We start from the raw sequence: 15,989 nt of genomic DNA on the forward strand, positions 1-15,989 counted from the left end.
TCTGTCACATTCCCAGAAACCCTAATTGTCTTTAGTAATCTACTCTGTTCTGTTTCTTCTGTTAAATTTAGTACATTGAACATATATGAACCTGTTGAATTACATAGTTCCACTTCAACTTCCCTACCCGATTTCCCACTCCCAGAAGAAACTACTTTCAACCCTTTTAGCTACTTATTTGGGTATTCACTATCACATCTCTAAATTACATGCTTATATTGTTATTTCTTTTATTATTTTAGGCATTATCTCTTGACTTCCTAATGTGGAAGATGAGGATTTAACTCTTTCACTACCACCTGCAGCCCCACACTCACACTTCCTGTCCTGCTCTTCCAAAATAGTTATTAAAATTTCTGCTGTATTTTTTTGCTTACAAGTTCTCAGCGACTGGATACAGGGACTTGTGGAGGAGATCTGATGGTCCCAATGCTCTTTCCATTTTTGACCAAAGGATTATTTCTTTCTCTCTTAAATATTATCAAATGCACATACAAAAGTATCTATTTCACCTTAAGGGTTTATAGCCCAGCTTAAATAGATCATTATCTGTAGTATAGATTTTATTTTCCACAAACGGATGCAAAAAAAAAAAATTCTTCTCATACTCTTAAAGGATCTTGACCCCCACCCCCACCCCCACCCCATCCAGAGCTCTAATCTATTTGACCTTTTCTTGAATTTGGACAGGACCTTCTGTCTGCCCTAATGCATAAAATGGCACAGAAGCAACCCTGCTTGGTTTCTGAGGCTTCTCTCTCTCTCTCTCTCTCTCTGTCCCCCATCCCCTCATTTGCCCTTGAATTAAGATAAGGAAGCCAAGAAGTCACATGAAAATAACCCTTCATTTTTCATAAAATGGAGCCCATGTTTGTGACTGAGTTGGCTTAGCCTTCTTGCCCAAAGGCGTTTTTATTTTGTACCTTCTCTTTTAGTCCAAGGTGATACAATTATTTTTAACTTCGTATAACGCTTCTTATAAATCAATTTATTAACAACTTCATTAGACAAAAGCCATATTCCAAACCTTGCTGATAGGCCTTCCTTTACCTTGGGTTTCTAGTAAGGCTCTGAGATAGAATACTCTTTTCCGAAAATGACTGCAACAGTATTTCTGGTCCCATATGCTCTTCCAGAAGTTGCCACTTGCCCACCAAAGCCAGATACTTACTCTCTGGTCTTTCACAGAAGTTTCTGACTGAAATTATGGAAGTTTCTCCCTCGAATATTTACATTTGCTTTTGCTAGGACCAGGGAGTGCTAATGATCTGAAAAAGCCTTAGTTAGCTTTTGAGAATCCTCAAAGATGTCTTGTGTGCCCAGCAATAGATTAACAAGTGTATTTGTTTTAAGGGACCCCAAACCTAGCTCTGTTGTAAGGAAGGCCTTCAGAGTATCTTTTCACTTTAATGCCAGAAGCAGCAATCCAGTATTTTCTCTTTGACTATATTGTTCTTAGATTTCAAGATGATGGACTTTGGCATGGATCTTTTTTCATTTATAGAGCTGGGCCCTTTCAACCTAGAGCTGCATGTCTTTTAGTACTTCTCCTATCATTTGTTTAATAATTTCCTTACTCCCTAAGTCTTTCTTTCTTAAACTCTTATTAAATCTTAACCCTTCTGCTTCTCTAATTTATTTTTATGTTTTCTATCCTCTTTTCTAATTCTTTATCTTTTGGTTATATGGTTTGATTTGCTAAAGCTATACTATTTCTGAATTAGTAGAATAGTGCATATTGCAGAGTATACCAGAAATAGACTAGCTTTACAATGAGGATTAGTTTACAATTTACATTTCTTAGGTCATGAAAATGGCCAATTCAAGGCATCAACAGGACCTGATAACTGGACTCTGAAGCTGCCAGCATCCAGGACACCTCTGTCACATGGGAAGGCATGTGGCCAGTGTCTGCTGGTCCTTCTCTCCCTGGTTTTGCTGCTTTCAGCTTCTGGCTGCTCCATCTCTCACCGTCGCTGAATTATCCCTTAGCTTCTCTTTAGCTTTTATCCTCTTATAAAGGACTCCAGTAGGAACATTTAAGACCCACCTTAAATGGAGTGGACCACATTTCAATCGAAATAACCTAATCAAAAGGACCTGCCCATAATAGGTCTGTATCCACAGGAATGGATTAAAATAACATGGCCTTACCCTAACCAGAACCATTCCTGCCAATCCTAAAGAACACCTAGGGCATTATGTAAGATTCTACAAAGGTTCTATGCACTAGGGTAGGTTTCCAGAAACTTACAACCTCCAGATGGGTCCTTGGACCAGATAAATCCTGAAATACAAAGGGGCCAACCTCTCCAGAACATCAACTAGTTTCATTCCCCTATCCTATATTATCAACTACCCCTTCCAACATGAAAAAGTTAGGACGGCACACCCCTAAAGAGTGGGAGACAGATCAAAAGTGATGGTGGAGTTATGAGAAGGTTGGGTTTAACAAATGAGTATGAGTGCTGAATCATTATATTGATATTTCTTTTAGTCTCCAGTATCTAGAGCAGCAAGAAGTAAAAATCTAAAATTGTGGAATTGTAACCCATACCAAAATATGAAATCTGTTCTACAACTAATTGTTGTGATGTACTTTGAATTTGTTTTGTATACATTTTTCACAAAAAAGAAAAAGTTGATTGTGATAAATGTACAGCTATATGATATTGTGAACCACTGATTGTACACTTTGGATGATTACTTGACGTGAACATATTAACAACAACAAAAAAAGAAATAACATGGCCTTTTGTGGGGTATATAACATCTTCAAATTATTACATTATACTTTCAGGGTGAATTCCTCAACTTTATCTTCTAACCTTTTTAGTAAATTGCTTTGGCTATTACTATTACAGGGCCAGTTCCTTTCTCTGATATTTCCTTTTCAATACACTCTTTTCATTTTATAGGTGCAGTATCTAACTTCTCTCAATATATTATATTTGGGAGTGAGTATTTTTTGCATCTCTGCATTAGGTCTGCTTCCTTTCTTTTCCCTCCTGAGTTCTGGTCTCTTTTGTATTGATAACTTTCTTCAAGTATCTGATGAGCCCAAGGTATAAGTTCATGTATAATATTAGGGTGCTTAAAATGCATAACAGAAGCCCTATGTATACATATATAACTTGGAAACTAGTGGGCTTTCACTGAAGGGTGATGAGGTGGCAAGGAAAGCAGGCTTTTTTTTTAGTGTTTTCAGAAATTTTTTTTTTTGTTTTTTTTTTTTTTAGTGTTTTCAGAAATATGCAGGCTTTTTTTTTAAATCAAGGGGCAGCCAAAAGTGAGTGTCTAGAGATATTTTCTCTGGGTTCAACTGTTTCCCCTAAGGGAAATAATTGTGGCAGAGGAGCCTACACCCAACTGCCAGCATTCTGGGAACAAGATTAGGAGACCCATATTCAGAATGCAGACTTTCACTTAACCCCCACGTTCAATCCCATATTTTATCCATACTTCTGTTACATCCGGTATCCCATAAGTCCTACAGTCTTCCAGTTCAGTTTCTCAAGAGAATGTACATCTGGCCTCCTGCCTTGAAAGGTGGAAGGAGTAAAGGGGTCACCTGATTCAAGTAGGGGTAAAAAGACTGTCCAACTATTCATATCCAGACTTGCAACCAATTCTTTCTTTTTTATGGCCCAAGTGCCACCTCTGGGTATCCAATGCCTCTAGGTAGTGAGCATCTTTTCTGGGTAGTACAAGATATTCTGGCCTCTTCCTCATTACATTGCCTTTTTGAGGCTCTCAGATTAGAGCTTCCTTGATTCTGGCTTTGCAAAGTCACTGTGTTCCTCCATCTACTTTTCCAATGATTCACTTAATTTTCATGTCTCTCCTGCTTTATCTTTATGTAGTTACCACTTTAGAGATTTCAGGTAGGAAAGAAAATTAATGGTCAATCAACAATATTTAGCTGCTTAAGTTTTCAAACTAAATTTTAAACAATGCTAAGTACAATTAAAATCATCCTGCCTAGGAGACAAAAGTACATTCAAGAAGCAAATCCCACTGTATCTGCAAACAAATCTCATGGATCAGCTTTCAGATCTCATATCCATGAGATGGTGAGACTGGTTCAGCAGAATACAGGAAAGAAATTTGGGAATAAATGAAAATACATTTCTATGGCAAATTGGAAGCTCTTTCTACCCATCATAAATGGATGGAAAAAAAATCAAATTTTTTGAACCTGAATTTAAAAGGAACCTATTACTTTGTATCAGTAATACTTTTTACTAGTACTTTCTTAATATAGCAGTCTTATATTTTAAGATGAAAATACAAAGTAACAATATGAAAAAAAAAAGGATGACCAAATATTGAAAAATTGGACTGAAATAAAATATATTGGCAGGATACAGAAATTTGTAGTGCAGGTCACATTTTAATATAGGATTTAAAACACTCCAATATAACTACAAATTTAATCAGGTAAAATACCTGAAAGGAAACATGTATCTTAACCATTAGTACATTATTTTAAGGAATTATTTTCCTGAATCCTTGGCTTTCTCTAAAGAACTTATAAAAGTATAAGTTTAAAAATACCTACTGATTTTTCCATTTAAATAGTTCATATTAAATGTACTTTTTCGCAGCTTGTAAGCATAAATAAACCCGTTGATAAAAACCTTGTTTTTACCAGGCAAAAAATCTCCCTTAGTAAACTGGTAAAGACTGAAACCTGATAAACTTTTAACTTTTAAACTTCTGACTTACCCAATCAGTAAAATCCACACTCCCAAAAACTCAGCTTCTCTTCTACTCCAAAAATCTTCATTAAAAAAATGTATTCTGATCAACAAATGATTAACAAAATCTTCATATTCGCTTTTTTAAAAATCAACAGATATACCATAATAATGCATCATGAAATCAAAGCAAAGAAATATTTATCAGTATCAAGTTTGGTAAGAAAAACATAACTATGGAAGACATCAAAGGAAGGTCAAAATGCTTTTGTTGTGGCAATAACAAGGTTTTAGCTTACTACAATTAAAATAGCTCTCTCCTCCCTTTTCAGTTAAAACAAAAATAAGTGCATGATCGTTTATATATTAAAAAAACTGTTAAATTTTTAAAACATTATCAATTTGCTTTAAATAATTGTCTATTATTTATTAGCATGAATTAGCTATGATAAACCCATTATTTAACAAATTGGGAGAGTTTTTCTAATGACCTAACAGTAATTGGCTAAACCCCATGGCAGGGCCAGGAGCTATAATACAGATCAGAAAAGAGGAAGAGAAAGATCAGAATACTTTCTGTGGAATGGAAGAACAATTTTAATATCTATTTTGAAACACAAACATTCTGGGCTCAATCAATATCTATTACTTATAAAACACAGCAGTAAATGAAAAATATTAAAACATGAACCCAATTTTATTCTCAAAAACAATTTTTCTACATAAATAAAAACTATCTGTAACTAATAATATATAACAGCAAAAGTGTCAACTCTTAAGATCACAAATGGCTTATGTCTCATCGCCAGCAACGAGAATGGTATATAATAGGGGATACCATGATATTTACAAAGGACAAAAATAGATATATTCTGTTATTTCCTATAGTTCTAATGTTATCAGTATACCATTTGAACAGAAAGTAATCTTCTTTTGACATGGTAATTTAAACAAAACAATTAGGGAAGAGTAAAATGCAAGAAAATCCTCCGAAGGACTTTCTGTCTGTTAAGTGTTTGTACTAGCTCATAATGAAGTTAAATATGAATAGAACGCAATTCCCCCAAAAAAGAGAGACTAATTTGTTTTATAAAATAGAATGAGAGATCTTGGTTTAGAGAGTCAAGAGGTGACTGTTTTAGATGCCATCCTCACCAAGAACAGATCCATAGTAATTCTTAATAATCACTTAAATAAGACAGGAGGGGAAATTCTAAATCTTGCTCTGCCCAGTCACTTCACAAATTCTTCATAAGGAGGTTAAAATAAAAACATCTTGGCATCTTGGGTTTTGGTTTTTCTTTAAAGGCAAAATTTTCAGATACTTTGGAAGCAATGAGTTCAATTTGATGTCTCCTTGTGTTCTGGGAAAGAACAGTCTGTTTACAGCACTGAGATCCCAGCTTTCAGATGCTGTGACCAATTATTTGGGAGTTATAATCTGCAGGCTCCATTTTTAAAATATGTGGGATAACACTGTCAATTCGTACATTGCCAATCAGGCCTTTGAAAAACAATTCTTCGGTGATGGTAGCATTCATCAGTCTTAAAGCTGGCAATCTGAGCAGCAGTCTGGATAACCTAAAAAGAATTATATGAGGGTGGGAGAGAGACAAGGCTGTTAATCAGAAATATTTTGTAAACATATGTGAGTAATTTCTCTGACCAAATGTAGCAAAGATCTAATTTTCAGAAGCTGAAATGAAACCTTGAGTATTCTCAAGCTTTAGAGTGTGTACTTGGATTTAAATGCAGGTCTGACAACCTCCACAGCAAAGCTCTGCTCTTAACTGCTAGGCTGTGCTGCCTCCACCTGGCTGCGCACCATGGACACAGGTTACTGAACTAGAGAGAAACCGCAGATCCAGTTACACATTCAAGAATGTCTTAGAAACTCATCTGAGGTTTTAAAAACGTAAGGTTTTGTGTTACCAGGACATGTGAGGCACAATTACAACAGTTTTCTTGGTCTTGCTTTACAAAAACCCTACTGGAAATGGGAGAAGAGGCGATCTCATCATTACTGGGAAGGGCACAGAATATGGAATCAAGACCACTGGGTTCAAATCTTGATTCATCTGTCCCTTGCCCTGTGAATGTGTGCAGACACTCCAGGTCTCTCACAGCGCTGTCGTGAAGAGTCAGGAGAGGTTTCCTGCCAGTTTCTGAACTAAGTAGTGGGTTCTTAAAGATAATACTATGTCTTTTTTTAAAGTGTATTATAAATTAAAACTGCTGTCCAAAGACAACTTACTAATTTTAAATAACTACAAATGTAAAAAACTGAGAAAGAGTTCCAGAAGTCAAGTCACCTACAGCCTAATGGAATAGAGGTCAGCAAACAGCTGTATTTCAAAAAGGAGTACACATTTAAATACGGTATTTATTTCATATAATGAGGTGAAAAGCAAGTTTTGAAACTTTAAAGAAATGAAAAACAATAACGACAACAGCAACAGTAAAAATCCACTTTTCCAAAATGCCTGTGAAACCTTTATCTTTCCTCTATTCCAAGGCCTTGGGCTTTAACGTTTGAGATTAAATGAAATCAATAGCCCCCAGGATTACCTGATCTTCTTTCTGCTCCTTTTTTGTTTCCACCATTTTAGCAGCATCTATATTTCCATGGTAGGAAAACTGGATAGATAAACTAAGGCTAGTTTTCATGATGGAACTAACTGGCTTATAAGTCTATGTTATTTAATATATGAAAAAAATTATATGCACAACGTTCTTTTATTAATTTGAGTATGTTAAGCTAATAATAATATTAGCAAACACACCTATACAGTCCTAACTATGTATCAGGGACTGTTCTAAGCACTTTACATATATTAACTGATTGAATTCTTACAGTACTTGTGAAAAGTAGGTACTACCATTATCATCATTTTATAGGTAGGAAACTGAGGCAGAGAAGTTATAACTTGAAGAAGGTCATAAAACCATTAAGTGGTAGAGCTGGGATTCAAACCAGGTACTTGGCACTAATATCCATGTGCCTAACCACTTGGCTTTCCTGACCCTCTTCCAAATTAAGTTGATCTTATAAAAAAAGACAACTTTTTTCCAAAGAACACTGGTAAGGAATAACTTATTAGAAATATCATAAACCACATTTCAAAATTAACTAAGATTGCCTAATGATATTTTTTCCTTTGTTCTTTAAATTTTTCCCCCCTTTTACTAATAAAATTCTGTATTTCATCTGAAGAAATCAGAGTTTGGACTCTACTGTCAGACCACCTGGGTTCATACTCAGGCTCTGCAATTTATTGTGTGACCTTGAGCAAGTGACCTAATCTCTTTGTGCTAAAGTCTCCTCATATAAAATGTGAGAACTGGATAAAATATTATATGTAAACTGCTTGCAACAATGCAGTACTGCTGTTAAATAACATTAGCTATTGTTGACTAAACATTTAGGTCAATTGAAATAATTTCTTTTAGAATGGAAAATAAGGAAATAATAAATTCACAAAATAAAGTTTTAAAATGAATTTAGTTACTTAACATCTAGATACCTGTAGGTGTCATCTGGATATGTTTTGGTTATATAATCTTGGAATTCCACATAAGCCTTTTCCTGAAATCTCTCAATCTGTTCCATGTTTTCTAAGCCTGGGTGATCTGAAACATTAAAGAAAATATTGTAATCCTAGTTCTGAATGCTCATTTAATAAGGCTTTGGGAATGGAACTGGAAGAGAGTGGAAAAACAATTCCATCAAAAGAAAAGCCCCATTACAGGATATGTGGTTTTTTTAACTCCACAAATATTTATTGAGCCCACCCACTATGTACCAGGAATTGTAATTTAATCATTTGGCATTATTTAACCTTATATACAAATTCTTAACACCTAGTAAAAAAAATTGACAACTGGAGTCTACTAAAAGCTATAGCTTTTTTCCTTATTTCAAAAAGGGTGGACGGGAGACCCGAGTTCGATTCCTGGAGCCTGCCCATGCCAAAAAAAAAAAAAAAAGGGTGGAAGAGATTTTGATCATTTTTGCTTTCAACAGGAACAAAAAATGAAATGATTCAGCTTAGTTAAAAAAACAAATTAATCCAATGACATATTTGCTGCAGATTATATTCTCTACTGTATTTTTGAAATAAGGAAAAAACTTAGTACTGTTCAATAAAAAAATGTATTTATACAGTTGACACTACAAAATTATGAAACTATGAACATCATTTCCATCAGAAAAATGCTGATATCACAAGTCACATGAAATAATCTATATACATGTCAGTGGTCACGATAATATTTTACAAAAATGAAAATATTAAAAGAACTTTATAAAAACTATGTCTAACTTACGAAGTGTTGAAAAATATGGAAAACTGAAGAGATTTAAAAAGTGATAAAAGAAAATACCTTAAACATTTAATAAAATAGCTACATTATACTTCTAACTTCAAACTATGTTCTTTCACATTTAAAGAAAATGAAGGTGGCAAATTGGTTGTGATATAAATGAAGATACATGCTTTTAACTCGTAAGAAACATTAGAAGAAACAGTACAAAAAAAGCTTTTAATTATCTTGTGAGTATCACAGAGGAGAAGAAACAGGTTCCTCAGATAATTTAATAGTGACTGGGAATACATATCAAAATGAAAAATGTAGGACCTAAAAAGAAGAGTCAATTTTCTTGTTTAAAAATTGATCACTGAGTTTACTGTCATTTTACTATGTGAAAACTAGAAAAGAGGCAGGCAAACGAGAGACTCATTTTATATGTTGGTAACTCTAATAAGATGTTTTGGAATTTAACCTATCAACATTGCAATACTTATCTCTCATCTTGCTTCTTAATGCTGTCTACCCAGTATACCTAAGAATGCAGCTGTTGATGTGACAACAGACACAAAGCTTTATGTTATTTTATTGATTTCTTCCAACCTTTCTTATTCAGAGTCAGATGGATTATTTTAACATTTATATCCACTTGATATATTTTTTCTCATTGGACAGTTTCTTCATTCAATGAAAATTTCTGCATTTTCATTGACATATATTCATATACCATAGTCACCCAACGTGTACAATCATTGGTTCACAGTATCATCATATAGTATGCATTCATCAACTCAATCAACTTTTGAACATTTTTATTAGTCCAAAAAAAAAGAGTAAAAATAAAAATAAAAAAGAATACTCAAAACATCCCATACCCCTCACCCCCTCCATTACTGATTTAATTTGGTCCTTATTTTTTACTCATCTGACCATACACTGGATAAAGGGAGTGCCAGCCACAAAGTTTTCACAATCACCTGATCACATATTGACATCAGCTAACGTATCACAAAAATTAAAAAGGGTATCAATATAATGCATAAGAATAATCTCCAGAGTGACCTCTTGACACTATTTGAAATCTCTCAGCTACTGAAACTTTTGTTTCATTTCTCTTTTGGTGGGCTTTCTTAATCCCTCGATGTGGGTCCAGGCTCATCCCCAGGAGTCATGTCCCACACAGGGGGGAGGGCAGTGAGTTTACCTGCTGAGTTAGACAGACAGGCCATACTTGATCAACAAAAGAGGTTCTCTGGGGGGTGGGTAACTCAGGCATAATCATAAGTAGCCTTAGATTCTCCTTTGCAAGGGTAATTTTCATAAGGGCAAGCCCCAAGATTGAGGACTCAGCCTATTACACTGGTAGTCCCCAATGCTTGTGAGAGTATCAGGAATTCCCCAGGTGGGGAAGTTCAATATTTCCACAGTTTTCCCCAGTCCCTCAAGGGGGCTTGCAAACACATTTTTATTCTCTGCCCAAATTACTCTGGAATGTATCAGGGCATCACACCTGTATCAATCAACAAGATCACACTCTCTACTCAAGGTTCCATATAATTATAAACTGATCAAACAAGTTAAATTAGATAGTGTGCTATGGAAAATATAAATTTTGCACCAAATAAACATCTCTTCCTTTGGTCTCACACAGAAGTTGAAGTTTTCACATGAATTTTTAATATCAGATATTGATTCACATTGGGCAATGAGGTCCTGATATGTACAAATAAATAGTAGGCTCAGCGTACCCTGTGTAGTCAAAGTTTAAAATTAGAGATGAAGCAGAAGGAGGATAAATGTAGTAGTAATAGTTTACTAAACCTGCAAAGATCACAGTATTTTAAATATTGAGATCAGTTAACACATCACAAAATTCATTCTTTTAAACTTAATATTTTTTAGAATACTGACAAAATTGTGTAATCTACTTTTAGAACACTTTTGTCATCCCATAAAGAAACCTTATAACCGTAAGCAGTCACTCCCCATTCTCTTCTCTTCCTAGTCCCAGAAAACTACTACTTTATGTTTCTATAGTTTGCCTATTTTAGATATTTCAAAGCCATGGAATCATACAACATGTGGTTCTTTGTGACTGCCTTCTTTCACTTAACATGTTTTTTCAAGATTCAACCATGTTATAGCGTATATCAGTATTCTGTTTCATTTTACTGCCACATATTCCATGGTTGAATGTGTCACATTTTGTCTATCCACTTCTCAGTTGATGGCCATAAGGGTTGTTTCCACTCTTGGTATATTATGAATAATGAATGTACATGAATATTCATGTACAATTTTTATATGGACGTATATTTTCATTTTAAGGTTAATACCAATGAGTGGAGTTTCTGGATCATGTGGTAACTCGATGTTAACCATTTTGAGTAATTATCAAACTGTCTTCCAAAGCAACTGTACCAGTTTATATTTCCACCAATAAAGTACGAGAATTCCAATTTCTCTACATCCTCAAACAATGTATTTTTAAATAATAAGTAAATGTTTATATACCTGGACTGAAGAGTACTATTGCCTTTAGGTAGGCATATTCATATCCATCAATACAGAGTTTAACCATGCTGTTACAAAACTCCTGTAGTTTGAAGATGTGCTCCATCAATAATTTTCTTCTTTCTGCTGGCATTTTATCTTTTATTAAAAACAAAGAATAAGTTTCCAGGTTTTGTGCAAAATGCATGACTACTTTTATCCAATGTTTCTTTCTCATTCATTTCCAGCTTTCAATATAACCAATCTATATTTAAAAGTTAGGATCTCTCAAAGTATAAACCAAACTAATTAATCATATTCAAATTCTTAAAAAAAAGTTTTCCAGTATAAAAAAACATAAATATAATGTTTTCTCTCAAGATATACCTTCAAGAAGATAAGACAACCACCTGAAAAACTGACCAACCAAAGAACAAAAGACACAAATCTTGGCAACAGGGTTTTATCAGATTAGTCAGCTACAGTTTTACTGAAGGTAGGCCTTATAGTACACCACAAGTATATGAGAAACAAATTAGTTAGAAGTCCGTAAGTAAGATGGGAGTGTGTAGTACTGCCCTCTACTAGGTATCTATGGTTGGTGAAACTTAGATAATTCCTCTGGCCTTACATATCAGGAGAAAGCAGACCCTAAAACTAATGTAAAACAATGGGAAATGGAGAATACTAAGAAATAAAAAGTCATTCCCAATTTAAAAATTATTTCCTGAGCTCAAAAGGGAGCTCTCCTTAATTGAGGACAGCCATCCTCTTGGTTATTCACAAACCATCTTAAAGGTAAGCAGTTATAAATAGTAATGTCTCCTCAAATGAATCAGAGTTATAATCACTTCACCATCTAGAAAAGAAAAAAGGGTAAGAATATTTCTGTGGCTCTCCATTGTTTAGCAGAGAGGGTAAACCTGGGTGAATTGATAAAAATATCAGCCTATTCTAGGATTCAAAGGATATTATGAAGCTGAAGATTGAAAGTTGGTGAGGATATGTTTTTCACTGGGCACCTTTATATAAGCTAACCCTGATTCTCTGGTACCCCTTCCAAAGTGCAACAATTCATTTGGCCTGGACAGAAAGAGCCATCCAGATTTAAATATACTTGTATATTTCAATTTTGTTTTAAACAATTAAAAATATTTCTGGATGATTCATGAATTTATCAAATTGTGAAATTTATCTAAGTAAAAAGGGTATTGGTACCTAAAACATTAACAAAATCATAAGATGTCTAACCATAGATTTTATAAAACTGATTCCTCCTCCTAAATCCTGGAAAAGGAAATAAATACAGTACTTTTTTACCTTGTTGAAGGCTACTGTGAAGACAATTAACAAACGTTGCTAATATAGTTGCCACATTCATCACTTGCCAGCACTGGGCAAGACCAAGAGTAAAAAGTTCATTCCAATAAGCTTTCACCAATGATATGCTGTTTTCTTGCCTATTCAACAAAAACAAAAGGCAAACATATAATCTGATATTATTAAAGTAAATTTTATAAACTTTATCATTTATTTATATATTTAAAAATAAAGTATACTGAATTAAAGTTATTCCAGACAGGCCAATCAGGCATGGTCTTGATCAATTCTGGGTTTTATACAGTTGATAGCCATTCATGAGGATTGCTTAGAAATTTAAATATTAGCTATCTCATTAATCACTCAGCTAGTATAAAAGAATAGTTGAAAGTGATATTTCAAACTTAAAAAGTTGAGGCTTTAATCATCTGTTATAGAGATAGATGGAATAAAACTTTTTTTTAAGCACACATTTAAAAACCCTTTGCCAAAGTTTCTTTTTCTTTCATGTAAATGCTCTTTTTAAATAGCAGTTAGAATTATTTGACGACAAGAAAACAACCTGGGAGAAATGTTTTATTCTATGTTTCAGATGAGACTTTAGTATACAATATGAGGTACCCAAGGAATTTACAAGGAGTAATAAGAGATAAGAAAGGAAGTCCTTTCCTGAATTTCTGAAAAATAAATCTCAGCAGCATATGAGAGCAGAAAAAGCATTAGGAGTTACGATACCAGTGTTTTAAACCCAGAGCACCTGCTTATTATTCATTTTAAATTAGGCAAAATAGCTTCCCAGGTGGCTTTAACTATAAACTGCAGAGACACTGTATGTTCTGTACTTGCTCAGAGTTATTATGAGATGCAAATATAAGAATTATGTGAACAAGCCATGACAAAGCATATATGGCAGACATTGTTCTAGGTACAGAAGAAACAGCAACAAACTAGATTGTCTGTCTTTATGAAACAGTGGAAACATAATAAATAAGTAAATACACAGTTTCAAGTACTTTATATAAATATTATACACACATGCATATGCTATATATACAAGTGTTTTCAGGTAAAAGAATTCTACACTATTATAAAGTAGGATGATACACTAGAAAATAGGGGAAAGAGGAGTGTTAGGTAAGGTAGTTAGAGAACTTTACTGAACAGGTAACATCTGGGTGGAGTAGAGAAAGATGGGAGATACCTTTCTAAAGAATGTCTAGTAGGAAAGTCATCCAGAAAGAAAGAAGAATAAAGGCAAATCCAGAGAGGTAAAAACAAGCATACAGGATGTGTTCAATAATAACTACTGAGTGAATCACTAAGCATTGTTCTCCCTGCTTGGAAAGTCCTTTCCCACGCTGTTTTCCTGGTAAATTCCTAACTCATTCTGTAAAATATGACTCAGAGCTCATTCCTTGAAAAAAATTCTTTTACTATACTCCTCTCCCAAGGTTATTATTCATTCCCCCTTTAGTGCTGCTACACACACACACACACACACACACACACACACACACACACACACTTTTACAAAAGTTATATGGGTTACACACACTTTTACAAAAGTTATATGGGTTAACTGTAAAGAAACAAATATAAACCAAAAAAAAAAAAAGATTAAAAAATCACCTTTAATGCCACTATTCAAATGTGCTTATTTAACTTAAAGTAGTTAAAGACTTTTTCTACTTCAATGCCATGTAAATGTTGCCCGTAGCCAAATTCAGCCCCAGGCACTGGCTATATAGTATACACTTAAATTTTGTACTTATCTAATGGTATTCTAAAGTACTGATTTTGGGGGGGTTCTATCTTCCATACTAGATTAAAAGTTCATTGAAGGAAGGGGTTCCCTTATTCATTTCTGATATTATATGGCATATAGAAGGAATTCAGCAAATGATTTCTGATAATGGGGGTGAAAGAACAGGCAGATACAAGAATTTAGAAATGACAGAACTGGAAAATATATGGGCATAAGCTCTTTCACAATTAAGTAATCTTTAAACCAAAAATTATATACTTAATTATAAAGAAGGCAATGAAATTTGAAAATTTCATTTCTCCAAAGAGATTTAAGTTGGTTAGAACATTCTGATAGGAAATGTGGATACTGATGAAAGGGAATACCCCTCAAAATATAAAATATACACTCTTTATATGCAGAGCAATCCCACTTGTAGAATTCTATTTTACAAAACTACTAAGACAAGTAGCAAAGATATATATTCAATTGTCCAATAATATATTAACAAAGAAACCAGCAGCAACCCAAATGTCTACTAATAAAGATTAAGTAAATTATAATAAATCCATAAAATGGAATACTAACTAGCCATTAAGGAATAGGGTAAACTTCTTTTAATAAAACCAGCTAATTAACTAGTAAACAGAGGAAAGGAAAAAGAAGAGAGACAACTAGAAGGAAATCAGGGCTTTTACTGGTCTGTGTGACACTGAAAGGGAAAACTAAATTTGTAGAGTTTGTTCTGCTCAACCGATGTTGCCACTGCGTGACCTTGGTAATAAATGATTAAAATGTGTACCCAGCTGAGAGGACTGGCCATCCTCCCAGAAGGAAATGTACTTTGACAAAGTTATCTAGGTTTCAGGAAGCTCCTCTAGGTCCCTAGCCAGTTCTTAGAGGACTACCTGGTTTGGTCACATAAGCTAACTGGAATTCGGCCACTATTGTGCAAACATACCAGATAAATGGCATGCAAACACTAAGACCTGGAAGAGAATCTCATGAGAGAGAGAGAATCTTATCTGGGAAATGGATGCTCTGCTGTAGATTTTTACCAGTCAGACCCTGAATGCTGTCTCCAAGATTCCCCAGCATTCCTCTTCAGGTGTTGGCACTGTCACATCTGGTAATGTATCTATGTCTCTTTTCTAATGATCTTTTAATTACTTTCCTAATAAATTCTGTTTTTAGATCACTGAAGTCTGTGTTGTCCACGAATCCGAGCCTATAAATTAAGTGGTCACAAGTATCACGTTGCTTTTTGTGCAAAAGGCACATCTAGCAGCAAGAAAGTGCCTAGACACTTTCTGTTAGGGGAGAATGAGAGAAGAGATTAAGAAGGAATATCAGTAGTGAGGATGGGAGAACACCAAAATTGTTAAAGAGTATCTTTAAGTAAAAAAACGATGAAAAGTGGAAAC

General features: G+C 34.3%; 1 protein-coding gene across 5 annotated transcripts in view; it reads right to left on the reverse strand.

Moving 5' to 3' along the window:
- Positions 1-4,389: 4,389 nt before the first annotated feature.
- Positions 4,390-15,989, reverse strand: part of NR2C1 (nuclear receptor subfamily 2 group C member 1) — a 74,132-nt gene continuing 62,532 nt past the window's right edge. For 4 of the 5 annotated variants that reach the window (XM_077111632.1, XM_077111634.1, XM_077111635.1 and 1 more), the window contains 4 exons: positions 12,822-12,961; positions 11,523-11,660; positions 8,225-8,330; positions 4,391-6,281 (listed from right to left, as the gene is read on the reverse strand). In XM_077111632.1, coding sequence (XP_076967747.1) covers positions 6,107-6,281; positions 8,225-8,330; positions 11,523-11,660; positions 12,822-12,961 — 559 coding nt within the window. In that variant the 3' untranslated portion in view covers positions 4,391-6,106. Of the gene's footprint in view, positions 6,282-8,224; positions 8,331-11,522; positions 11,661-12,821; positions 12,962-15,989 lie in introns of all 5 variants that reach the window. The other variant, XM_077111636.1, reaches the window with a different exon arrangement.

Source organism: Tamandua tetradactyla, chromosome 7 (genome assembly GCF_023851605.1).
Source record: "Tamandua tetradactyla isolate mTamTet1 chromosome 7, mTamTet1.pri, whole genome shotgun sequence".
Lineage (NCBI taxonomy): Eukaryota > Metazoa > Chordata > Mammalia > Pilosa > Myrmecophagidae > Tamandua > Tamandua tetradactyla.